The sequence below is a fragment of the Podarcis vaucheri genome (genome assembly GCF_965113315.1).
Source record: "Podarcis vaucheri genome assembly, chromosome: 5".
Lineage (NCBI taxonomy): Eukaryota > Metazoa > Chordata > Lepidosauria > Squamata > Lacertidae > Podarcis > Podarcis vaucheri.
In genome coordinates, this window is record NC_138763.1 from 23,238,848 (window position 1) to 23,265,606 (window position 26,759).

Consider the following 26,759-nt stretch of genomic DNA (forward strand, 5'->3'; position numbering starts at 1 on the left):
TCTTTAAGAAAATGCCATTAGGAAGCTTGACAGATCAAATTAATTTGAAGTGTATGGTGCTCATCTGCAATCCAAAATGGTTTTTCATACATCCCTGTGTTACTTGTGAGCACATGTGAATGTCCTTAATGAAGAATAGATATCAACAAGTCACTAGGAAAGTGGTGCGACAGGAAAGCATCAAGGAACCAGATCTGGCTTCACTCTATTTTCCAAAGGCAAAATAAGACACTCATTTATTCAGGCTCCAATAATAAAATACATTTTTAATTGCATCTTGAATGGAAATGGCCCATTTGGGGAAAACGAAGAAGGATTTGCCTTGGGTAGGTGACAGGCTGAATATGGCAATTGGAACTTGCAGATAAACTTACTGTCGGCCCACTATAAGCTGAGAGAGAACAGAACACTTTTTCGGATGACTGGTAGCCTTTCCTTGCCCTCGTACATCAATTCAAACCCTGGGAAGGCCAGACCTCCACTCTCACAGATACCACTCTGAAGGGATATGTTGCCTTGACTGAAATAAGCAAGAGGTGTGAAAGTATAGTTTGATTTTATGCATTCAGTTCTATGATGCAGAACACCCTGTTTAGGGACTTTCTGCCGGCTCTTGCCTTCTGTCCACTTGCCCATTCAGCCGCTGGCAGGTTGGCTGAACCAGGAGAGCTGGGCAGACGAACACCTCCACCTCATTCACACAAAGGGTGGCTGTATTATTCTACCCATCAGCATCCAACACACTTGTACAATTCACTGCACGTCCAGCTTGACCCTGACTCAAGCTGCCCCCAGCCTCCTGCTTGGTTGCTAGAAGGCTCTCACCACAGTAAGAAGAGAAGTGAAAATGTCCTTGGATGAGCTTACTTTCTCTGGTTGAAGTTAGCCCAGCTTGGAGACAGCAGCTTCTCTGTGAACAGCAAACCTGAGCAGAATACATTTTTTGTATTTCCCCAATCTACTTTCCCTTAACTTGGAAGAAAACAAATTGAGCTAGAATGTTATAGCTACATATTGGAGGTGGTGGGGGGTGGTGCAGTTCCTCTGAAGGAAGCCTCAGGGGTCTGATATGCATTGGCATTACATTTGCTTTTCTGCACCCAGTGGCTTCTGCCATCTGCCTCTTGAAACTAGTTGTGAGACGTGTTTCAGCGCATGAATCCTTGCCATGCCCAGAAATTGTTGGTAGCAAGTGCTAAAGTGATCATGTGAAACTAGCCATTGCCTAGTCAGATGACTATTTTGGCAGGCTGTTCAGATATGCTGCTGTTCAGCCAGGGCCCCTGCCTAGATCTTACATGACAGACCTCAAACTTCAGGCATATATAATAACTAGTGCGGAGAAATTAAGCTTTCTGTCCTAGAGTGTGCTGTTCCCTAATTATGTTTTATTTCTGAGAGAATTTGCTTCATGTTATTATTTTACTTAGAGCATTTCTTTTTTTTTATAAATAACAACATGTTAGGAGTTTGGCTTAAGATAACACACATAAATGCATGACTCCAATGACTACTAGACACAATGGCACAGTTCAGTGCTATTTTTCTAGAAAAAACGGTGCACAATGAACACCACCCTTGCTCTCTTACGATGGCAATGGCACCTACCTGAGAGGTGCCAGAACTGAGTTCCAGCTGAAAAAAAGCCATGGCTATGTTCTACCTCCACTGGTGGAGACAGTAAAGGTAAATAACGCCTGGACGGTTAAGTCCAGTCAAAGGTGACTATGGGGTGCGGCGCTCATCTCGCTTCAGGGCAAGGGAGCCAGCGTTTGTCCACAGGCAGCTTTCCAGGTCATGTTGGCAGCATGACTAAATCACTTCTGGTGCAATGGTACACTATGACGGAAGCCTCTCCAACCTTCCCACCACAGTGGTACCTATTTATTAATTTGTACTGGTATGTTTTCGAACTTCTAGGTTGGCAGAAGCTGGGACGGAGCAACGGGAGCTCACTCTGTCACAGGGATTTGAACTGCTGACCTTCTGATTGGCAAGCCCAAGAGGCCCAGTGTTTAGACCACAGCGCCACCTGCACCCCAGGTGGAGACTGTACAACTCTGAATACCAGTTGCTGAGAATGGCAGATGAGGAAAGTGCTCTTGCGCTTAGCTTAGGTCCTGCTGGCCAGTTTCCCACAGGCCTCTGACTGGCCACTGTGAGAACAGAATGCTGGACTAGATAGGCTACTGGTCTGATCCAATAAGTTCTTACGTTCCAGTAACAGAGGTAAAAAGGTAAAGGGACCCCTGATCATTAGGTCCAGTCGTGACCGACTCTGGGGTTGTGGCGCTCATCTCGCTTTATTGGCTGAGGGAGCCAGCGTACAGCTTCCAGGTCATGTGGCCAGCATGACTAAGCTGCTTCTGGTGAGCCACAGCAGCACACGGAAACGCCGTTTACCTTCCCGCCGGAGGGGTACCTATTTATCTACTTGCACTTTGACGTACTTTCAAACTTCTAGGTTGGCAGGAGCAGGGACTGAGAAACGGGAGTTCACCCCATCACGGGAATTCGAACCACCGACTTTCTGACCGTCAAGCCCTAGACTCTGTGGTTTAACCCACAGCGCCACCCGTGTCCCTGCAACAGAATCACAAGTGGGAGGGTGATATTGCACTGATTTTGCTTGTTGGCTTTCAATAGGCACCTGATTGGCCACCATGACTGGTACTGTAGGGTTCTTATGGAGTTGGACAGGAGAGGATTAATAGAACTGGAGGCTGCCTTATCACGCACAGCCTGCCACAAAGCCTGATTAGAATTACAGAAACACTTTCTCACATTCTGCTGGAGCATGAGATGCATTTTACCAAACTTACCAAAATGGTGCTTTAAAAAAATAACAAAACACTATGCATCTGTGCCATGCCCCAGTCCTGGGTCCATCTGTGACTCTGCATTATTGCCACACCCTCAGTTATGTCCTGTTCCTAAGCACAGATCTGATCATGGGCTCAGGCCATAAGTCATATTTCTCAAATTATATGCGACTGTTCCTAAGAGGTAGCTTAAATATTAATTGCAACGAGAAGCAGATTACCCTCTCCTTTAAGTGATTGCTCCGTATATTTAGGAAACTGAAACTGTGCAAGTTTAGAAACATGTATTTAAGAAGCCCTTTTGATATGTGAAATGTAGGATTCTATCCTAGATCCACATCTTTGGAAGTAAGCCCCAAGGAACTCAGTAGGGCTTACTTCTGGGTAGCCGTGCATTGCTAGGTTTTAAATTCTCTGCAATCACTGATCAATGTGCTTTCAGTCCTCAGGGTGTCTCAGTTGAAAGCAGGTGCTGACACACAGATTGATATATATTTCATCCTGGAAGATTTATAAGTTTAGCTGATCCAATTAAAGTAAGCCAAGAAGCTCTCCAAATGTTCCAGAGTTTGAACTATATTTTAACGCTGAGCTCAAAAGCCACTGCCTCTTACTTTTTCTTAAGTGGCATATCAGCATTTATAGTTCCCCCTGCAGCATGGGATGGTGATCTATCATGTGCCTATTGGAATTTTAAGGGTCTCTATCTTTCTGTCACTTCAAACACAGCACTCTCTGCTAAGGCTGCCAGTTAAATTTCATAGATGAAGACACCCCAGGCAGCTATGAAAAGCAGATGGGTATTCTCGTGGATTCTAGTACTGTCAATCAAAATAACATGGGATTGTAACAGCCAGCACCCACTGGGGTGGGTGAAGGGGAAAATGTACTCTCTGCCTAGTGGTCCCATCATAGAATTGTAGAGTTGGAAGAGACCCTGAGGATCATCTAATCCAGGAATATGAAGCTGCCCCGTATGGGGATCGGACCAGCAACCTTAGATTTATCAGCACCACACTCTAACCAATTGAGCTATCCACTTGGATAACCACAAAACAATAGTAAAAGCCCCTGTGCCGTAGTGCCTGACTAGAACCAGAAAGGCTTGGGTTTGAATCCTCACTGAGAGATCTTGGGCCAGTCACCATCACTCACCCTAACCTTCATTGCACTGTTGTTGTGAAGATAAAAGGGGGGGAGCTATATATTGCACTGAGCTCCTTACAATAAAAAAGGGATATGAAATAATAAATAATTGTGCAAAAACATAACAGTGCAAGCACAGTCAATTTCTGGCTACCACTTAAACACTGGAACATTTTGACGGCATAAATTACTAGCATGCTGGAGTTTGTGCATCTCCTGCAAGACATACTTTTGAGTTTGGATGGCACAGATAGCACAATTAAGTCAATAGGATAGCTTGCAAAGACCTGGGGTGGATGTGAGAATCCACGCAGGTGTGTATATTTGGAGCAAGATTGAATCATAGAATCATAGAGGTGGAAGAGACCACAAGGGCCATCGAGTCCAACCCCCTGCCAAGCAGGAAACACCATCAGAGCACTCCTGACATATGGTTGTCAAGCCTCTGCTTAAAGACCTCCAAAGTAGGAGACTCCACCACACTCCTTGGCAGCAAATTCCACTGTCGAACAGCTCTTACTGTCAGGAAGTTCTTCCTAATGTTTAGGTGGAATCTTCTTTCTTGTAGTTTGGATCCATTGCTCCGTGTCCGCTTCTCTAGAGCAGCAGAAAACAACCTTTCTCCCTCCTCTATGTGACATCCTTTTATATATTTGAACATGGCTATCATATCACCCCTTAAGCTCCTCTTCTCCAGGCTAAACATGCCCAGCTCCCTTAGCCGTTCCTCATAAGGCATCGTTTCCAGGCCTTTGACCATTTTGGTTGCCCTCCTCTGGACACGTTCCAGTTTGTCAGTGTCCTTCTTGAATTGTGGTGCCCAGAACTGGACACAGTACTCCAGGTGAGGTCTGACCAGAGCAGAATACAGTGGCACTATTACTTCCCTTGATCTAGATGCTATACTCCTATTGATCCTGCCTTTCAGGTATTTTTTGCATGGGAGTAGAGCACCCAAGCCACAGCTTTGGATTCTGCACAGAAAGCAGTTCAGTTCTCTGTCTCTTTCCAGTCCCAGTCCCAAGCCTGGACATACAGAGAGACCTTGATGACGTCATCTCCAGCAAAAGGAACAGAAAGAAATAGCCACTTCAGTTCACCTTCCAAAAGGATCTCCAGCTACATTCTGTACAACAGACAAACCTTCTTTTTCAAAATCTGACATTTTCCAGTCAGGAAAGTTATGGGGTCCAAGACTTCAAAACAGTTATAGGAATGTGGTTGGGTTTGATGTCTTTGGAGGGTCCCTTCCATACTTGTGAATTTAAAGCTGAAAAATTCCGCAGAAGAGGAAGATTGCAAAAGGGAAAGGGGAAAAGGTCAAACCAGTTTCTTTGTTAAGAAAATAATCTAGTCTGTTAAGTACCTGCTTTGTAATGTCAGCTTCCTCATTGCCCTAGCTGACATTACAAAGCAGGTACTTAACAGACTAGATTATTTTCTTAACAAAGAAACTGGTTTGACCTTTTCCCCTTTCCCTTTTGCAATCTTCCTCTTCTGCGGAATTTTTCAGCTTTAAATTCACAAGTATGGAAGGGACCCTCCAAAGACATCAAACCCAACCACATTCCTATAACTGTTTTGAAGTCTTGGACCCCATAACTTTCCTGACTGGAAAATGTCAGATTTTGAAAAAGAAGGTTTGTCGCGCAAAGGCACCAAATCCATTTTTGTTGTGCGGTGTGAATTTGTTGGCCTGCGACTGAATCCCACCTGCAAAATAACGGCAGCTTGGAAGCAGCCTGAGAAGGTGAGAAATGTGGATTTCTTAAAATGGGATGCTTCAAAGTTCTTGTTGGTTACTTTGTGTAATCAGTACATCCTCTAGCGCAGGTTTTCACCAGCAATCCATGTAAATGACAAGCCGGGAAAAGGAAATGAAGGTTCATTAACTGTATTGTAATTTATCGGCCTGTACTTTCCCCACAAGAATCTGGAGAAAGTCAGTGGAAAAGAGCAAGGCATGCTCCTTCACCCCATGCAGCCCAAGTAACAAGTGCCATAACCCAATTTTTCCTTTCCTACTGAGCCAGCACTTCAGTGTTCAAAGCAGAATGCATGCTGCCAAGATGATAAAGCTCCACTGCTCCAGTACGAGGCCAGCATTATAAGAAAAAGCTCGCCGCCTTCCCAGAATAGACACTATTGCGGAGGAGACTCATCTGTAACATCCTGTGGATAGTGTTTCTCCTGCTGCAACACGGATATGATTAGCACTGTGCAGCTGATGCCACACATTGAATGCCAAGCATTCCTCTGTGCGCATGAGTAACCTGTGTGGCAGTGTGCTATCCCCAATAGAAGTGCTCCTGTTCAGAGTGCCAGGCAGCCAGCCCGCCATTTGCCATGGCCTTCAGTGGCAGAGTCCTCCTGGGAAACCAGGGTTCAAATCCCCACTCAGCCATGAAGCTCCCTCAGTGACCTTGGGCCCATCACCATCTCTTAGCCTACCCTACCTCACAGGGTTGTTGTGAGGATGAAAAGAGGAGGAGGAGAACTGAAATATACTCGGAGTCAAGAGTGGATTTCATGCTCTTTATTCAGCTCATAGTGGTGAGGAGGAATGGAAGTTCCCCCAGAATGTCTGCTTTATATACATTATTTACACAATGGGGCCCACGTGATTGGCTAATTCCGGGATTCTCCTGTAGGCCAATCAGGTTGCGGATTCACTTCCATCTGGAGCTGGATTGGGTGGCTCCTGTGGACCAATCAGACTGCTGCATTCTGGGTCCTATTGTTCTAGGACCAATCAGACTGCTGCATTCTGAATCCTATTGTTCTAGGACCAATCAGACTACTGCATTTGGATCCTATTCAACTCAGTACATAACACCAACCATGTACACCACCTTGGAAGAAAGAGGTGGTATACAACTATAATAAATACATGAATGAATAAATAGCAGCAGCACCAAGGGTGAGAAAGATTCACTCCTCCTAGTCCTTCTGCACATAGCAGCTTCTATACAACTGGGAATCCTCATCAGTCAGAGTTCCCAATGGCACAGAAGCTTATAAGCATCTCCAGTCAAATGCATGCAGGAGCTGTCTTCAGATATTTGAGCTGTAAGAAGTGTCCTCCCTGTATCTAATAGCAGAGGCTTCCAACCAGCCCCTATCATTTGAAAGAGACAGGCAGACTCCAAAATGTCAACTGTTTCTTCAAACCTCCAAAGAAATATAAGCAGTCAGTCAAACCATCTGGGACATCGGTTGTTATAAAAAGAGCTTTTATCTGCAGACTTCTAATCAAAGTAATTCATTCAGGAGGAACAGCAAATGAGTAATTATCCATGTTATATCACCAGTCTATATATTGATACACGAGGAAATTTTAAAGGTTCCAAATTAATGTTAAATAGGAACACAGGAAGTTGTATTGCACTGAGTCCAACAAAACTGCAAGTAAAATGTAAACATTAGGAGAAATGCTGGTTTTTTTTAAATTCGGCCTTAAGCAAACAAAAAGAGACCTGATACAGAAATGCAGTGGAAATAACTTAAGGTTGAAGACATGAGAAACAGAGAGACCAAGACTGACAGATCCAATCATCCCTATCTGTCATCCCACACAAAACTCCCTGCACATTTCAGGAAATTCAGCAGACTACAACTTCTCAGAAAAAGTATCTATGCCTACAAATTTTGTCGACTTCTGCATTTTTTTTTTTAAAAAGGATAGGCCTTTGTTTATCTCCACATTCTAGCTGACAAAGAAGGCATCTAATGTTTTCTTAAATGAGTCAAGGTGACCATATTGAATCCAGGGTGAAGCATAATGTTACTCTGTGGTTCTAAGGTGAGGCACCCCCTATCTCAGAGATGAGGAATTGGACAATGCTTCAGAGGCCACTGACTGATGTCAATCACCCAACATCATGTGACATCAGATGCTTGAAACTTCAGGCCACATCTGCAAAGGAAGAATCAGGGGCACACTCACAGTAAGCTTAGTAAATGCATCTAAAGTAAAGAATACCATAGTAAGATGACTGAAGGAATGAACTCAGTCTAAAGCCTGCAGCTAACTTCATCAAAAGTACTTTGTAAAAATCTCTGCAAAAGTCTGATCCTCACATCTCGTGGCAAAAAAATTTGGAGGCAGAAGTAAAGAAATCCAAGCAAATTATTGTACCTGGTGGTTGGCAAAGAAAGCTAGCTGCTATTTGACTTTTTTCTTACAAAAAACAACACATGCTAGTGTATTTGCAAGTAAGAGTGCAATTTACAGTTTGCAATGATTACACATATACATCAGAACAAAAGAGATTTCTATGCCCATTGCACAACCTTGAAGTAGCTAATCTTTTGGAACCATTCAGTACACCAGTTAACACAATTAATTCCCTGTTGGGAGTCTTAAATGACTGCCTGGGAAATTCACTTTATTAGACCCATTCTGAGGGAAGAATATGATGTCTCCGAATCAAACCAAACAGTTCTCAGGCTGTCAGGCGACAGAGGAACCAACCCCCACGGCAGGTTGCCAGGAATGGATAAGACAAGGAAAAGTCCTTACCAACCGCTTTTTATTCAATATTCACAGAGAGAGGCTTGGGAATAATGGTGTTGCCCTGAATGAGTCTCCACCCCCTCAATCTCTCCCATTTCCTCATGTGTCATCGCTACAGGTGCTGAACAGTGCCCTCTGCCTTTGAGCTATTTGCTTTCCTACTTTCAATGCTCGCCGGATTTGGGGGGGGGGTCTGGAATGCTTTCTAAAGACACTGTGTCCATCAGCTGTCGCCCCTCTGGTGCTTTTTCTTCTTCCTCCTCTTCCCATTATTTCCCAGCTTTTCCCCTCATCTGCCTCTGAGCTGTGATCCCCCTCAAACCCCTGTTGTAATTCTGAACTATCTTCTCCTTCTCTGGAAGGTTCAGGCTAGGGAGGCGGTCTACACCATTTCTCCTCTGCCCAGTTCCTGACACAGGCTTGCTCTCTGCATGACATTTTTCCCTATTGAGAGGTAATTTCCACGTTAGGAAACCTGTGCATATCATCACTTGTGAAGTGTGGCACAAACATTTATTCCGTACTGAGAATACACCAATCAAGAAACTGACGCAAACCACACTTCCCCAACATGTACAGCCAAGGGGAGGGCCATAGCTTGATAACAGTGTGCACTGTGGTTTGTATGCACTTAGGTTGAACCTAGAATGAACCGAGGTTCAATCTCTAGGTAGAGCTTGGAAAGCTCCTGTCTGAAATCCTGAAGAGCTTAAGGCAGGAACAGACAACTGAGCTAGAAGGACCATTGGTCTGACTTGGTATAAGGCAGCTTCCAATGTTCCTACTAGGACTGGGTGATATCTGGTTTCCAACATCGCAGTATATCACCAGGTAAACATTGCACTATACCGATATATCACGATATCTGAAATAAAGATGGTGCTATGTCGAGGCAATGGCTTCATGGTTTTTCCTGCATCGTGATTTTTGCCGGCACCTAATCTTGTGATTTGCCAGCCCCTGCAGGAGGCAGGGGAGAGCTGAGCCAGCAGAGTTAACAGGGGCTGCAGGAACTGAATGAAGCTTTGGTTGACTTCACAACTTCCACAAATTGTGATTTTTGCATAGCACACTGTATTGCCAGGTCAAAAATTATGAAACTGATATCACAATGTGGACTTCAAACCAGTTTGGGACAATATATCAATATATCGCCCAGCCCTAGTTTCTACAGTAAAATAAATGCTTAATAATAATAAATTTTATTTATACCCTGCCCTCCCCGGCCAGAGCTGGGCTCAGGATGGCTAACACGAGTAAAATTACAGTAAAAACATAATGGGGGGACACACCAATTTAAAATACAGCTTAAAATGCCATTTAAAATGCAGCCTCATTTTAAAAGTAGCCCATAGATCAAAACCATAGGGGAGGGAAACATAAGGGTCAGACTGAGTCCAAAACAAAGGCCAGCCGGGACAGCTCTGTCCTGCAGGCCTTACGGAAAGATGTCAAGTCCCTCAGGGCCCTAGTCTCCTGTGACAGAGTGTTCCACCAAGTCGGGGCCAGTACTGAAAAGGCCCTGGCCCTAGTTGAGACCAATCTGACCACCTTGCGACCTGGGACCTCCAAAATGTTGTCATTTGTGTACCTTAAGCTCCTCTGCGGGGCATACCAGGAGGAAGTTAGAGCAGAGAGAGAAATGAAATTATCAAACAGCATTTCAGACAAATTTGTTCTTGATCCTGGTAAGATGCAGTTAATCACCCAAACCATATATTCAGTACAGCGACTAACAAAACAGAGGTGTTAAATTCTTGCAGCAAAACGTTTCGGCTTCCACCTTTATGAGCTGCTCTGGTTAAAATGATGCTTTTTTAAGGTGGAAAATGCAGGGCTTTGAGGGTGGAATGCTCAGAGGGGCTTCCTTTGCTGAACTGCAGTGGTGCTGGTACTATTCTCTAGGATGAGGCCATGCATTGCTGATGTGTCTAGCATGTACATCTAGAAGTTCTTGCTTTAGGGACTTCCGGGTTGGTGCCTCCGGCAATGGTGGAGTTCCTCTGATTGGGAGGAACTTGCCCCGTGGGAATTTGGGTCTGTACCGCCGTGGCGAAGGCGGAGACCCGTAAAAATCACAGGCGGGAGAAGCCTGTGAACATGGGATTCGGCGGGCACCTTTTGCGCCTCCCCTACTCACGGGGAAACCCGGTTTCGGGGATCTGGAGCGACGTGGGGTGAGCGGCGCGGTGCTTCGAATCGTCTGCTTCTTCCATGGAGCGAAGCCGCATAGCTGTTGCCGGAGAGCAATGACTTTTTCCTGTGGACAATTTGACTCCAAAGTAATTACCCGTGAGTGGAGTTGAGATGGGAGAATCGGATTTTAAAAGTTTAATTTGGCATCGAAACGGGGAGGTTCAAAACAGGAAGTCCGCCTTCCCTACTTGTAAACAGACTGAGGCAAGGAGGCTGTAGGCTGAAGTCTTGGAAAGCCTTTTGTAAAAGCCTAAATTTCCATCGGTAAAGAGCACAAAACCCCCCTTGGAGGCAGGAGAAGAGGGGGGGAAGTTGTGGAGTGAGTATGCCTGCAGGAGAGAGTGAAGGGAGTTAAAATAAAGCCACTCTGACCCTGGAAATGGGCTGCCAGTAGGACTGACATTTTGGAATGTTCATTGACAGCACTTAGAACGTTCCTTGACAGCTAGCAAAGGAAGAGAAATACATTGTTTCTATTGTCTCCGGCTGCTTCTAAAAGGGAGTAAAAAGTAACTGAAATCTGAAATTAACTTTGGATTGTATGAGTTGTGTTTAAAGGGGACATTGTTTCCCCCTAGTGGAAATCTCTGAAATTGGTTACTTTATAAGAGCTGGGCTAGGGGGACTTCCAGCTGCAAGATAAGAACTGTGAGACTCTGAGATTGACCTTGAATTTCTCAAGTGTTATGGTAAATGGAAAGGAAAAAAAACAGGTGACATGTCGACAGAAGAGGCCTTAGTGGTCGCTTTAGTGAAAATAAATGATTCGTTGGAACAGCTTCACAGGAAAATAGACAATCTGGGACAAAAGGTGAACACCAACACAGAAACCATTCAGAGATCGATACAGGAATTTACGTCGACACGGCAAACTGCGGATGAAGTCAGGGAGAAAACCCTTGCTGCTGAATGTAAAACAATACAACTGGAGTGTGAAAGAGCCCCATCCATTCAAAGGCAATTCGATGTGACATCTGTTATGATGGAACTTAAAGGAAAACAGACGAATTTGAGGACCAGTGCCCTACCTGAATTGGGAAAGGAAAGCCTGACGGAGCTTCAGGAGGAGACTGGACTAACATCGGTTGAGAAAGAGAGGCTTTTGGGGGCCAGTATGACCGCCAAAAATGTGAATTTATTTAAGGGTAACTGTGAAGGACGTTGGATTGAAGAGAAGGGGGATTGGGAAATATGGACAAATCTGAAGTTGCTATTGTTGGGCCGAGTCGTTGTGGTGGGGATGAGGGTTGCTGGGATGCCGGGGATGTTGCTTTTGTTTCAAATAGTGCAAGTTTTGGATGGGATGGATTGTATCAGGAGGTGGCAGAGGGATGTTTTTGGAGTTGTTTGGCAGGGCAGGAAGCCTCGAGTAAAATTTAAGATATTGATGGATGCTAAAGAAGGAGGTGGACCTGCCCTGCCAGACCCCTAAACTTTGTTGTGAATCATCTGCTCTTTGCTGGCTGAGAGAATGGTTGTCTACTGGAAGCACAGAAGTGTTGGATAATGCCAGATGAAGTTGATGGACTAGATAGAATTGGCGGGAAAGACTGGCAAGATCTGAGACCAGGGAGAAGAGTCGGTGGAAGAAGACTGGGAAAAGTTTAAAGATTATTTATAGAAATATTGTAAAATTAATGAATGTTAGAAGAATGTTGGAATGAAGTTATATGGCTTCAGTAGAAATGTTATAAGGAATTAAGTATAAATAGATTAATAGAGTATTAAAGGAAAATAAGGTTAAAATGTGTTAAGATAATTATAGGATAGAAAACAGGGGAAGATGGATAGGAATTGGAATTAAGTGTAAATAGATTAATTGAGCTTTAAAGGGAAAAATATGGTTAGAATGTGTTAAGACAATTATAGGATAGAAAACAGAGGAAGATGGAAAGGAATTGCTGAAACAATTAACAGAAGTGGAATACAAAAAGGGAGGTGTGAGGAGGTCAAGGAAATAAGGGGAAGAAAGATAAGATGTTGAAATTGAAATTTTAAATGGTTTTTGTTTTGTTTTGTTTTGTCTTGTTTGTTTCTTTTATTATGTTTTTTTATTATGTATTGTATTGTATGTTTTTTTTCTTTTTTGGCTTTTTTGTAGTGCTGTGTTTAATTTGTTGGAAATTTAATAAATATTTTTTTTAAAAAAAGAAGTTATTGCTTTAACATCATTGGATTTATTGGCATCTCTGTAGCAATTATTGACAAGTCTAACAGGCTGTGGTTCTCCAGAATCGAAGTGTATAGCAACAGGGTTGCTCCATTTTGGGGGGTCAAAATCACCAATATATGGTTTCTGAAATGTGTGCACAGGCTGTTACAGAGATTATTGCCAGGTTGGGAGAAGACTTGTATATGAAACAGATCTCCAGCTGCCATCAACATGAATTAAAGACCTTTAGATGCTAGTATCAACAGCAGCTGTTGATCTCTGAAAGGTCTATTTCTATAATGTTCTGGGCTGGGTTTCAGCAAGTGCTGAATACTTTTCCCCCTGCAGTTTTCTCAGAGTTTCTGTAACTCAATTCCACCAGGAAAGCCAGACTAGTCACTGATTAGTATTGCTTTACTATTTAACTTATACTAAAATTGATGTCCTACCAATAAACATAAATAAAAGCTGTCTTGGTAGCTTTTTCAGCCCCAAAGGGATATAGAAGGACATTTACAACATATGAAATTAAATTCTCAGTGGTGCTCATGCAATCAATAAAACAATAACATTATAGTAAGGCAATAACACACTAAAATCACAACCGAGAGGCAACACATAAAAGCTGCAGCACATAGAAAACTGCCTCAGCCTCCTTAAACCTTCCAGCTCTTTTCATTTAAAGATCACTTGGCTCTGCTAGGTTAATGCTGGCCTGCATACAAAACATCATATTTCATTTCCTAAAAGCCCGCTTTCACATAAGTCTTAGTTATATCAACAAAGGAATTCTGTGAGTCCCAGATCACACAACATAAATTATCCATTGGACCCAGACTTCTTGCTGTACATATGTTTGTCTGTACACCCCCCCACACACACACACATGCACACACATGTACAGAAGCTACAATTCTGAAGTCTAAGTATCTGGCTAAGGTCAAATTTGCTCCAGTTACAACGGCTGTTTAGGCCAAAACATTCCAAAGCTCTATTTCAAAATATTAGCTGCTTCCAAATTAGATGTTTACTCTAGAAATGCCATCTGTTGCTCACACACTTTTTACGGGGGAACCAGACCACATCACTGCTAGCCCACTGCATTCTTGAATTTTCTGTGTTGTCCTCCCACTCCCTCCCCCCCCCCGGAAATGATTAATGACATTTTTTTGTTATCTTAAAGCACAGTCACAGCACCACTCTGTCCAATGTGGACTGGTAAAATGTTATTGAGGCTCTTGGGGGTTACCACGCCTTTAATTAAGCCCATCCTTCTATGAAAAAAATTATTTTCTTCACCTCTAATTCTTTCTGTTTCATGCAGCCCCAGTATTGTTGATGAATTCCTAATTAATTGCCTCTTGATAAATCAGTTCTTGTTCTCATGGGTGTTAGTAACTGTTTTGGTTTTTTTAATAGCCGAAGACTTCTATTTCTCAGTAGATGAAAACAAAAAACACAGAGAAGATTCCAGGAATGTTTTCTCTCTAACACACGTCTGTATACAGTGGTACGTCGGGTTACAGATGCTTCAGGTTACAGACTCCGCTAACCCAGAAATAGTACTTCGGGTTAAGAACTTTGCTTCAGGATGAGAACAGAAATCGTGCGGCGGAGGCGGGAGGCCCCATTAGCTAAGGTGGTACCTCAGGTTAAGAACAGTTTCAGGTTAAGAACGGACCTCCAGAATGAATTAAGTTCTTAACCCGAGGTACCATAGTACAAGGAACAGGAACTAACTAATTATGTGTTAACGTAAAAGGTAAAGGGACCCCTGACCATTAGGTCCAGTCATGGCCGACTCTGGGGTTGTGGCACTCATCTCGCTTTACTGGCTGAGGGAGCCGGCGTACAGCTTCCGGGTCATGTGGCCAGCATGACTAAGCCGCTTCTGGCGAACCAGAGCAGCGCACGGAAACGCCGTTTCCCTTCCCGCCGGAGCAGTACCTATTTATCTACTTGCACTTTGACGTGCTTTCAAACTGCTAGGTTGGCAGGATGTGATAATGTAGCACTCAATAATTATTAATGTTGCAGCTAAGCTGAACAGGAATCAATTAATGGCAGAAACATCTAATTAAAGTTGTGGGAACTTCTGCTGATCATCACTTACTTCTGGGTAAACATTATTGAAGGCTCTTGGCCAGAGGACCAGATCCTGATGGCAAGCACTGTGTTATATTTAGTGTTGGCTGGAGCCACCGATCTCATTCCGCTTTTAGCTGATGGCAGGAAAGCATTGCCTCAACAGTGCTCAAGGTCCCCTGCCTAGCAGCAGCCTTCATTTCATTCTCTTTGCTAGTGAACCAATTTAAACTGAAACAAGTCAATTCTGAGGAGGGAAAGACAGCAGACATCCAGGGACTTATGACCAAGTCTGTTTGAAGTGATACCTTAACTGTGATTCCTGCTAGCTGAAAACACTAAAGCGTTCGTCAATATCTTTTCTAAATTCACTCCAGTCACTGCTAGGAGATTTGCAAGGCCGGATTTGACTGAATCGGTGCCCACGTGAGGCATGCAAAAGGTAGCATTTCAAATTCCAAGGGCTAAAGTGCTCAGAGAATTTATGCTCTGTAAAGGTCCAAAAGGATAGGGAAAATGAGTCAATTACCAATTACCATGCAGAGGAGAGAGACCAAGCAGTGCTTAGTTGCTAAGGGCTCTCTCTCTCTCTCTCTCTCTCTCTCTCTCTCTCTCTCTCTCTCTCTCACACACACACACACACACACACACACACGGGGGGGGGGTTCCTTTGCCCTCCTGCAGCTTTCTTCCCACAGCATTGCTCCAGGCACTTCAATTAGCTCACTTTGGTTTTAAGAGTTCAGCTAGAGGAGAAGCAAAACTAGCTTTGGTAATGGAGGTAATGGACTATGTGGGATAACTTGCCAGAGGATTACCTGCACGGTCCCCACAGCTGAACTTAGGCTTCTGCTTTCACTGTGAATGGGGCAGAGACTACAATTCCCAGCATCCCTGACCACTGGTCCTGCTAGCTAGGGATCATGGGAATTGTAGGCCAAAAACATCTGGAGGGCCGAGGTTGAGGAAGCCTGTTTAAACACATTGGTTTTAGCCATCATCACATCTAAGCTGGTAACCAGGTGGCCAAAGAGCTCCTCCTCTTCCTCCAGGTCTAACCAGAGAGTTTAATGAACATGTAAAAGCCACAGAACAACACAGTAGTAGGGAATCTTTTCCAGCCTGAGGACCACATGCAGTTCTGGGCAATCTTCCAGGGAACACTGGTCAGTGGTAGTCAGGGCCACAGGCAAAAGTGAACAGCAATGAATGTCAGTGTTACCTTTGTGCAGTAGGCTAGTTTCTACACACACACAAACACGCCATCCTTCTCCATCTTTCACCCAGGCAAGCAACAAACATGAACAGAGTTTGAGGACGCATTTCAGCCAATCAGAAACACTCAAGGAGAATGCAAAGCATGGCCAGTGAGGGGTGTGGTACTCCATGAGCCAGAGAGAGATACCAGAGAAGTGCATTGAAAAATTTGGAGAAGAGCTAATTTTTAAGGTTTGCTGCATGCAGTTTGCATCTTTTTCCACAAAAGTGCAAATTAGGCAAGTTCATATTTAAATGCAAACTGAATCTAATCTCTCCTCCACCCCTGTCCTTTACACAATTTCCCATTTACACCCATAACTGAGAGTTAGTCATCTTTACACCCATTGCTTCCTAAAATGAATCTAAACTATGGAAAAAAACCCCAATACAGCATAAAGGTACACCTGATCAAAAACAGCATTTATTTACTTTATATTTTTTTTCCATTCTTCCTCATGGTGCCTGTTTCCTTGGCATAATACCTCATAGGGCAGGTGGGCTGGAGAAAAACACATTATTGCAGTTCCCCAATCTCTCTGCCAGCAAATATTGAAGCACACAGGAACACTGCTTTTATGTTTTGCAGTTTCAAAAGTACAGTGAATGAAAAATTCTCTTTTCTGTTTCAAACCAATTTGAGTTCCCTGCCTCTCTTACAAAGGCATTTCTTCACTTTTTTTTGGTTTTGCTGATCGGAAATGCTTTTCACTTTTGTGAACGTTGCATGCATAAGACGGTATGAGAGCTCACTAGTGTGTACTCACCCCTGGGGTACTGCATTCTAACCCAAAATGGTTGGTGAAGGAAGACAAGTAGACAGGACAGTTTCTAGGATAGTAACAACAGCCAAACTACTGACACTGCCTCCAGACTTTTGGAGGACAGATTCAAACACAGGTTTGTGCAATTAAAGTGGATTACAAAGGTCTGTATAGTTAAAGCTATGGTTTTCCTGGACCATAAAGAAGGCTGATCGCTGAAGAATTGATACTTTTGAATTATGGTGCTGGAGGAGACTCTTGAGAGTCCCATGGACTGCAAGAAGATCAAACCTATCCGTTCTTAGGGAAATCAGCCCTGAGTGCTCACTGGAAGGACAGATCCTGAAGCTGAGACTCCAATACTTTGGCCACCTCATGAGAAGAGAAGACTCCCTGGAAAAGACCCTGGTGTTGGGAAAGATGGAGGGCACAAGGAGAAGGGGACAACAGAGGACAAGATGGTTGGATAGTGTTCTCGAAGCTACCAGCATGAGTTTGACCAAACTGCGGGAGGTAGTGGAAGACAGAAGTGCCTGGCGTGCTCTGGTCCATGGGGTCACGAAGAGTCAGACATGACTAAACGATTAAACAACAACAACAAACAGTTGTCATATAACCTTCCCACAAACAAATCAGGATAAATGCTCAGTAAAGACCAAATGCACACTCTAACCTCTGCATAGGTTTTGTGTAAGTAAATTGGGATGAATACTCAATAAACAGCTCATCTGGAGGAGCCCAGAGACGCTTTCAGAAAGTGAAAAGCACTATGCCTGCAAAAGACAGATAGAAAACGAATTGGGGCAATTGTCTTTTTACAGGTAGTGTAATCTCAGTAGTATGGAAGCCACTTGAAAATGTTATCACCACTGCAGATTGCAGTTGTTCACACAATCAGCTCCCAATGAATTTGCAATGATTTTCCAAGAGAGAGAACTAGCATGAAAGGAGCAAAAAAGTACTGTCCACAAACAGCTTCCCAAGCAGGGCAGCCACTCTGCTGTTTTCTGTTCAGGCAGCTACTGTGCTATTGACTTCTATGCATGAATTGGACCTCAAGCAGTATCTTGTTCCTGCCAAGCAAGCATGACAGAGCTCACCAGCTCTGCCTCAACCCATCTCCAATCACCTGCTGTTCAAAAATCCCTGGACATGGTTCAATGGATGGAAGAAGAGAGAGGAGGAGAGATTTTTATGTAAGGAGAGAGGAATCAAGATCCGCTTGTTTTGCTCTTAGTTTGCTGTAACCAAATGTTCCAGGTTTTTATTTTTTCTTTGCTTGTTTTTCTTTGGTATGTAGAATCTTAATAAACTGTTCTTTAAAACTAAATGAGTGGGGGAGAGATTCAGCTGCTTTTAAGATCACTTGTTATTTCCTTTTTAAAAAATTTCATAGGAACTATCACAATGATACCTATACAGTGGTACCTCGGGTTACAGACGCTTCAGGTTACAGACTCCGCTAACCCAGAAATAGTACCTCGGGTTAAGAACTTTGCTTCAGGATGAGAACAGAAATTGTGCAGCGGCAGCGGGAGGCCCCATTAGTTAAAGTGGTACCTCAGGTTAAGAACAGTTTCAGGTTAAGAACGGACCTCCAGAACGAATTAAGTTTTTAACCCGAGGTACCACTGCACATTTCCTACAGTTACATCCTCCACCCTTTGAATCAAAGGGATATGTGCCTTTGGCATACATATCTAGCTCATGGATTGTTCCGTGGCTTTTACATGTCTCTCGCTTTTTATGAAAAGGGGAAAGGGATAATTACTTCAATGCCATATGTTTTGGCCATTATGTGAGTGCCTGTGAAATTATTGCTTTAAAAAACAATTACACATTACAGTAGAGTCTGTTCGTCATGCAAAGCTGCTAGCTGACCAGGGCCTAACCTTTTAAAAAATTAGTCTAATTAGTCAAGAGACTAAAGCAACCACATGAATGCATTCTGGTGCTATTTTCTTGTGGGAAGTCAGGGAGATGGTCAGTTTTGAAACTGCATTTTAAAACATCTAAGAGGCTTAAAATTAATAGGCTCTGGCTGAGCAATTTTCAGCCAACAGAATTGGTATGAAAAATCCCAAGAAAACATTAGAAGCAAATGTATAGGGAAGGTTCTACTGTGGGACTATTACTAGTGTTAAGAGAGTAATTAAGCATATAAATGGGGGAGCTTTTTCCACCTGAGGGAAACATTCTCTTCTGGGCAACCTTCCAAGGCCACATGCCAGTGGTGGGAAGGGCCAGAGGCAAAAGTGGGTAGAGCAACAAATAAAAATGTCACCCTATAAGATTTGGGACCCAAGCAATCTAAAATAGTGCCCTTCCTAATACCAAGCATCTTGGGCCTTATGATCAGCATAGGAAGCTCTGCTGGTGGTGCCACCATTGGAGAGGTGAGCCAGGACAGGGCCTTCTCAGTGGCGGCCCCTCATTTGTGGAATTCACTCCCTAGTTAGGTGCATAAGGCTCCCTCGCTATTACATTTTAGGAGAAATTGAAACAGTCCAGTTTACCCAGGCATTTGATGACTGAAAGTTCTGTCCCTGGTCACTGCAAAATTATTAGTGATTGCTTTTGGGAGTTTCGGGCTCTTATTTAGAAGTTGCAATTGTATTGTTTTACTATTGACATATTTACCAACCTGGGCTCCTTTGGAGGATGGTGCAGGGTATAAATTCAATGAATAAATAACTGTTAGAGCGCAGCAGGCTAGTTTCTGGACACAACTCACATATTCCTCTCTTAAAATAAAAAAAAATCCTTCCAGTAGCACCTTAAAGACCAACTAAGTTAGTTCTTGGTATGAGCTTTCGTGTGCATGCACACTTCTTCACATTCCTCTCTTGTTCATCCAGAGAAACAAGAGACAGTATCAGGAAGGCTATGTCAGGCTATGAGAACGGCGCTAACTCATTGGTAGAGCATCTGCTTTTCATGCAGAAGGTCCCAGGATCAGTCCCTTCTGGGAGAGGCCCTTGTCAGAAATCCTTGAGATCTGCTTGCCATCCATGGCAGACAATACTGATCTTGTGGATCAATGGTCTGACTCAGTATAAACCATATTCCCATGTTCTTAGATCTCCATGCCAAGTGGTGCTCCAAGCAACCTGGAGACAGAATAGACTCGAATAACACAGCATGGTATAGAAACTGAAAATCAATCTTGTCAGTTTTCTGGACTAGCTATTGTGCCTGAACCTGTTTCCAATGCTCAGAGAAACCCACTGTGCCATATAGAATGCTCACACCATCTGTGCATTTAACAGAAGGAGGCAATGCTAAAGAAGCCCATCAGCACCAACCTGATATTTGTTCAGCTGTGTTTTGGGAGCAAAACATAAAAGAGATTTGGGAAGTGTTTAAACCTTAGTGGACAATGACTTCTACTTCTGCTTCTTTGAATCCACACCGTGGGTGCAGAAGTTAAGCAGCGGGTAACAAGCTCTTTCGGAAGTCCACAAATGGATTTTGGGGGAATGAGTTGCTTTTGCTACTTCAATATATACACTTCCCTTTCGTATTGATTTGAAACGTAAGTGAACATTCTGTGTTCAGCTCCTGCTGACTTGGAAGGTACCTTTCAATTGTGCGCAATTGTTCGTCTGCCACATCTGTTTTTGAGATTTTCACACTAAGAGAGAATGCTTAACTCACTTAAGTTCAGGTTGAAAGCAAATCCATTCATTATTTCATGCTGTTTAATTTAGTATGGAAAACAATGAATTGTTAATAAGGGACACTCATCAAATTCTCATAAGCTGATTTATTTATACAATGATTAGTTTTTCTTCCTCTCGTGCAATGTTAACAAATCCTGCTAATTCATCTTATTGTTGAATAGCAGAATGCTAATACTACAGCTTATTCCTCTTCTTAGCTAGATTTTGTTCATTACCCTCCACCCCACACACAAACTTTTGTTTATATTCTACTTCTTTAAAGCTTGCTTTCATGGTTAAATGGTAGAAGTACTCAGCAGGCAGAAACTTGCAGAGATCCTCCAAGGTTTTCCCAGGTTTGTTCCATTCTCCAAGGTGTTAAAAGCATACTTTACCACGGTTTTCATTGGGGGGGGGGATCTGCAAGAGCTAAACATGAAATTGCTTAATAAAAGACCTGCAAGATTTGTTATAGCTTATGAACATGGTGCAGTTGTCATACCTCCTTCATTTATGAGAGATGTATGTTTTATTTTCAGGAACACACTCAGGACAAACTTCCGAAAGGTTGGACATATAGTGGAAGGGTGGGGTGGGGTTTTTCTCAGAAGGGTAGTAGGAAATGGGTGATTGACTCAATGGGTATGGTAAACCTGAGGGGAAACCCCTCCCCACCCTCCCACTACATATAAGGGTCTGGCAACTTCTGTTTCAGTGTGTCTGAAGAAGTGTGCATGCACATGAAAGCTTATACCCAGAACAAAATATATATTTCTATTCAGAGGAGGACAGACGCTGGCTAACAGCACAATCCTAACCATGTCTGCTCAGCACTAAGTCCCATTGAATTCAATGGGCATCACTTAGGTAACTGAGGTTAGAGTTGCAGCTTAAGTGACTGTAAAATAAAAATGATTTAAGGAGGAAACACGGACCTCTACCAGACTCTCCCCCCCCCAAGCTATAGTTTCCAAATAGTATCCCATTTGTTCCAACAGTCTTCTCAATTGAGGAAAGGTTGGAAGAAGTACCACATTCAGCCAAACAGAGAACTGCAGGGAGGAGGCAACTATAATGCCTTAAAGTCTGAGAATAAGCAGGATGGGTTAAAAGCAACCAACTCCTAAAATGTGCTACAAGCTCAGATGAAAGCACTGCAGAACAACCCCAATGTAAGTATAAGCAGACGAAGACAGGACTGATCACGGATCTGGCAGAAGTCCAAGTGCAGTCATCTCACTAAATTAAAAGCACACTCATCATCTGTCAGTGAATGTAGGTACCTGTATAGCATCCCTGTGGCAGCTTTGACAGTTTGCTGTATCAACAGTCCATGCATAAGCAAAAACTTCTCCAGTAGCTTTTGTTCTGCTGGGCTCCTTAGTTCTCCAGGCCAGCATCTTACTGGAAGGCAGACTTTAGGAACCATTTTTTGCCTCGTATCCTTCAAAGGTGTTTCACTAGACTTCTGCACACCTCTTTTTGGGGGTGGGATATCAGTACACACTGGCTTGTACAGATTCATCTTCTACTGTAAAAGCCAAGAGCTAGACCCCACACCGCTCAGATGCCAGTGAGGTGTAGTGGTTAAGAGCAGTGGACTCGTGATCTGGTGAACCAGGTTCGCTTCCCCGCTCCTCCACATGCAGCTGCTGGGTGACCTTGGGCTAGTCACACTTCTCTGAAGTCTCTCAGCCCCACTCACCTCACAGAGTGTTTGTTGTGGGGGAGGAAGGGAAAGGAGATTGTTAGCCGCTTTGAGACCCCTTAAGGGGAGGAAAAGGTGGGATATCAAGTCCAACTCCTCCTCCTCCTCTTCCCCTCCTCCTCTTCTGTCCACAGGCTTCTCTAAGAACCTCTTGCCATTATGCTTCTGTTTTCAGAAAATGTTGTGATCCCCAGAAAATACTGCACCATATTTTCCATCCAGTTCCCCAGTAGGTTCTGCTTACCATCTCATTTTAATGGATGCATAAAATGAACCACATGGTCACAAATGGTCAAAGGGAGCTGGGAACTGCCATGGGAATAGAATGCCAACTCTGTTTCTCATGCAATTATATTTAGATAAAGAAAAATATGTTTGTTTGGGATTCAGCCCTCAGTTCCAGGCTCCCACAGAGTTTATTTAAAGTCAAGATTGATTGTGTCATTCCCAAATATCCTTTTAAAAAAATAATAAATAAATAAATAAATAAATATAATGTTATTTCTTTGTTGCAAAGAAACTAAATGTATTTTTCCTCAAGGTAGTTCATACCTTGTAGAACGTGATAGTTTCCCCAGTGCTGAACTTGGAATGTTTTCTTGCTGAAAATAGTTCACCCCTCACCTGCCAATCTATTCTGAGATGTGGTTGTGAGCTTGCTATGTCATGGTTTGGAATTGGTGCCTGTGATGTCATTAGTGATGAGTTCACTTCACATTCTTATCAATCTCCATTTCTAACCCCTTTCTATTGTAAGAACGTCTTTGTAGTAGCTAAACTTTCCCCTCTGTATCACCAGAGGGCAAGACTGTTCAAATAGCCTCAACATTTTGTGAACTTTCCTTATTACCGACCTAGGCTTCTGAAAGCTAGGGCTCCATTGCTGCAGGACATATATTCTTTTTTTAAAAAAAAAGAAAGAAAGAAAGAAAAGTTAATTTGATCACCTCTTCAGCAAGGCTACCCCTCCCTCCAAAGAAATGGTGAAATCAGCAGTGCACCTCTAATCACACCTACTCAGAAATAAGTCCAACTGAATTAAATGGGGCTTACTCCCAGGTGGGTGGGGCTATTATTTGTGAAACACCTTCCACATATATGCCCCAAGGTGATGTACAGACGTATCATTTAAAGCAGATAAAATCAATTTAAAAGCAATACAGGGACAACCAACCAACACTAAAGGCAAGAACTTTCTCAACAAAGCTTGTTGAAACTACAATGGACCCAGTTGTTTCCAGATGGTACAAATAGCTATTGATGATATTTATTTCACAGCCTTAAAAACTTTCCCAGGTTCTATCAATGCCGTTGAGTGAGATATTCTATCGGTGCTTCCCAAAGTAGCCTCTGGTACACCTCTTGTGTATTGACTATTCCGCCGCCGCCGCCCAATAAGCTGAGGCACAGCATCAGACCCTTGAGAAGAATATCCTCCTCTCTGGTATAAACATCCACAGAAGCTAGAATAACCTTGCCTCGGGCATTTATGGCTCTGGGGAGCTGTATTGTAATAGCCAGGCCATTCCTAACCCCGTCTTTCTTTCCGTCAGTAATCCATCAAACAGAATGTCATTAGATAATCAACTCATCTGATGATGATTCATGGCCTCAACTAATCTCTAAATCTTTCAAAAGCAGATCATTCAAGATTGAGCTGCAAAAGAGAACATGCTTTGGAGAAGATTATATTTCCGTGCAACGGAGAGACTTATTCCTGCTTTGCAAGCAGTGGTTGACCAATAACCTGTGGGATTTCGATGACCTTGCCAATGCCAGTTGTTGAAATGTTTCACCAAGGTCTTATCTCCAGTTCCTGGTTATAATACTTAAGGTCAAAACTTGCTTTTAACATCTGCTTTGGAAACCTGATAGATATTGTTGTACTATCTGCCAGTTGGACAGATCCAAAATTGCAGCAGTCAGGCTGATATTCCAGCTTGCACATTGAGCAGGAACATACCAATCTTGGACACACTGACAGTTTTCAAGTCTATAATTTAGCAACACACCTTCACTCTCCTGTTCTTTCTTATTTAGGACATGTTCATAGATCTGTCACTTTGGGGAGCTGGGCTGGAGGCAGTTGCATGATGCCACAGAGGTCATTGCAATGAACCGCTTTACTCTGAATGGCTAATCTTGTCTTGTCTGCTTGGGGAATTAGCAAGAGCCACACCATTTACTATGATTAAAATATGTACTTATGCAAAGTCGTTGGCAATGAGTAAAACGACTTTGTGGCTTAAGTACCAATACAAAAATATAATCTAGCACAGGTACCCCAAACTCATATTGCCTGAAGCATTCAATGCTTATTAATCGAAATGTGGGAGAAATTTCAAACCCAACATCAGGCTTCTGCTATTGATTCAAGAACTATACAGCAACATAGAAATGAGGGTCAGAGTAGGTTCAAATGGTGGTGTGACAGATACTTTTAAAAAACTGCAAGAGATGAAGCAACGTTGCCTTCTAGATCTCAGTTACAGATAGGTAGCCGTGTTGGTCTGCCATAGTCAAAATAAAAAAAATCCTTCCAGTAGCACCTTAAAGACCAACTAAGTTAGTTCTTGGTATGGTATGCACACGAAAGCTCATACCAAGAACTAACTTAGTTGGTCTTTAAGGTGCTACTGGAAGGAATTTTTTTATTCTAGATCTCACTCTTTTTAACTTTTACATTTATGATTTGATGCCATATGTAGCCAATACAAACTCCCTCTCTCCAGTAATTAGGAACATATGATTTACTGTTCCTCCATCTTTCCCGATTGGGGCCTCAAAAAGCTCTTGGAAGTATCCAACTCATACGGTAAACAGGAAAGCCCATCCATAAATGAATCTAAGACCAAGATGAAAATTTGAGCAGACACAGTCCTGGGTATAGATGATGCTTGGATCAGCAGGCTATAGAACAGGCCTGCTCATTTAGATGCCTGGGTGTACTCTTTAATGAAACTCTCTCTTGAAAGTGTCATATGGAGATAGTGAAAGGAAGGTCAAAAAAAAGGTAAAGGACCCCTGGATGGTTAAGTCCAGTCAAAGGCGACTATGGGGTTGCAGCACTCATCTCGCTTTTAGGCTGAGGGAGCCGGCGTTTGTCCACAGACAGCTTTCCAGGTCATGTGGCCAGCATGACTAAACCACTTCTGGTGCAATGAAACACCATTACAGAAGCCAGAGTGCTCGGAAACACTTTATCTTCCCGCCACAGCAGTACCTATTTATCTTCTTGCACTGGAATGCTTTTGAACTGCTAGGTTGGCAGGAGCTGGGACAGAGCAATGGGAGCTCACTCTGTTGCAGGGATCTGAACCTCCAACCTTCCAAAAGTAAAGGCACAGATAATGACAGGGGCATTGATGAAGGTCTATTACAATAAGGGATGGCAGCTGATTGAACCTGCTTTAAAGGTATTTGGTAGCTTACCCAAATGCTTTATGTCATTGAAATATGGGGCTCCGAATCAAACTCCGTTAAAGTTTTGGAAACTGTGCAGAACCATTTTTTCCATGGAAACGATACTCTTTACCATCAGGAATATCAGCAGCTGTTCTTCATACAGAATCTGGCAAGAGTGGACTGTATCCAGTTAAATTATAACAATTTTAAAGCTTAAAAATGGCTCCTATGTCTATTGAGCATTTTCCTACTCTGTGCTATATGGAACTGGATGATAAATAACCTCAGCATAGCAGCTTGTCAAATGTTTTAGACTGTTGTTATTTTCTAGAACTGAGCTCTGCTTTGACCTTGAATAAATTCAACTAAGGGATTGGCTCTTCTAGATAGAATCTGGACAGGACCTGCAACCAATTAGAAACACCAAAATTCCCTTGGTATCCATTATATGTTAACCTACCCCTTATATATAGACCCAAGAGATCACTTTCTGAAACCTTTGTTCACACAAGCAAGCTGGTACACACCAGCAGAACGGTCCAGTTTCTTTTGAGTGACAACAATACCTCTGTAACACAGAGAGTGGCCCTCTATGCACTGGCTGGGAAAAAAATAATCAGGAAAAATGAGTTAGATAAAATTGCTACAAATTGTTGTAGTGATTTGGAAGTTTAAGTTGAAATCAAGTTGGATGTGTTGGTGTCTCTGATAACCTCTGTATTATATCACGGGTGTTGGTTCATATTATGGATGTATTATCTGTATTGTTTTATTGGTACTGTTGCTGTGGGTTTGTCATGGCCTTTGGCTAGAACAATAAATTCATACTGAAGACTGAATAACTCCTATTGCAGAAAGAGAGGATGGGGAGCTGGAAAGATGGCCTTATATGCAATAGAAGCAAGTGCGAGAGAATTAGGCAGGTAGAGTGGGTACCTAAACACACCGGGGGGGGGGGAATTCACATGCAAATGACTGGGGCTTGGACTAATGCAAAGGTCTGCAGAAGGTAGAAAAGCAGGGCAAAGTGCTCATAATTACCTGTC

General features: G+C 43.0%; 1 protein-coding gene across 1 annotated transcript in view; it reads right to left on the bottom strand.

Annotated features, from left to right (window-relative positions):
* KCNAB1 (potassium voltage-gated channel subfamily A regulatory beta subunit 1) overlaps positions 1-22,140 on the bottom strand; it is a 225,662-nt gene extending 203,522 nt beyond the window's left edge. The window contains exon 1 of the mRNA XM_082224490.1: positions 21,884-22,140. Coding sequence (XP_082080616.1) covers positions 21,884-22,125 — 242 coding nt within the window. The 5' untranslated portion in view covers positions 22,126-22,140. The remainder of the gene's footprint in view (positions 1-21,883) is intronic.
* Positions 22,141-26,759: the final 4,619 nt, after the last annotated feature.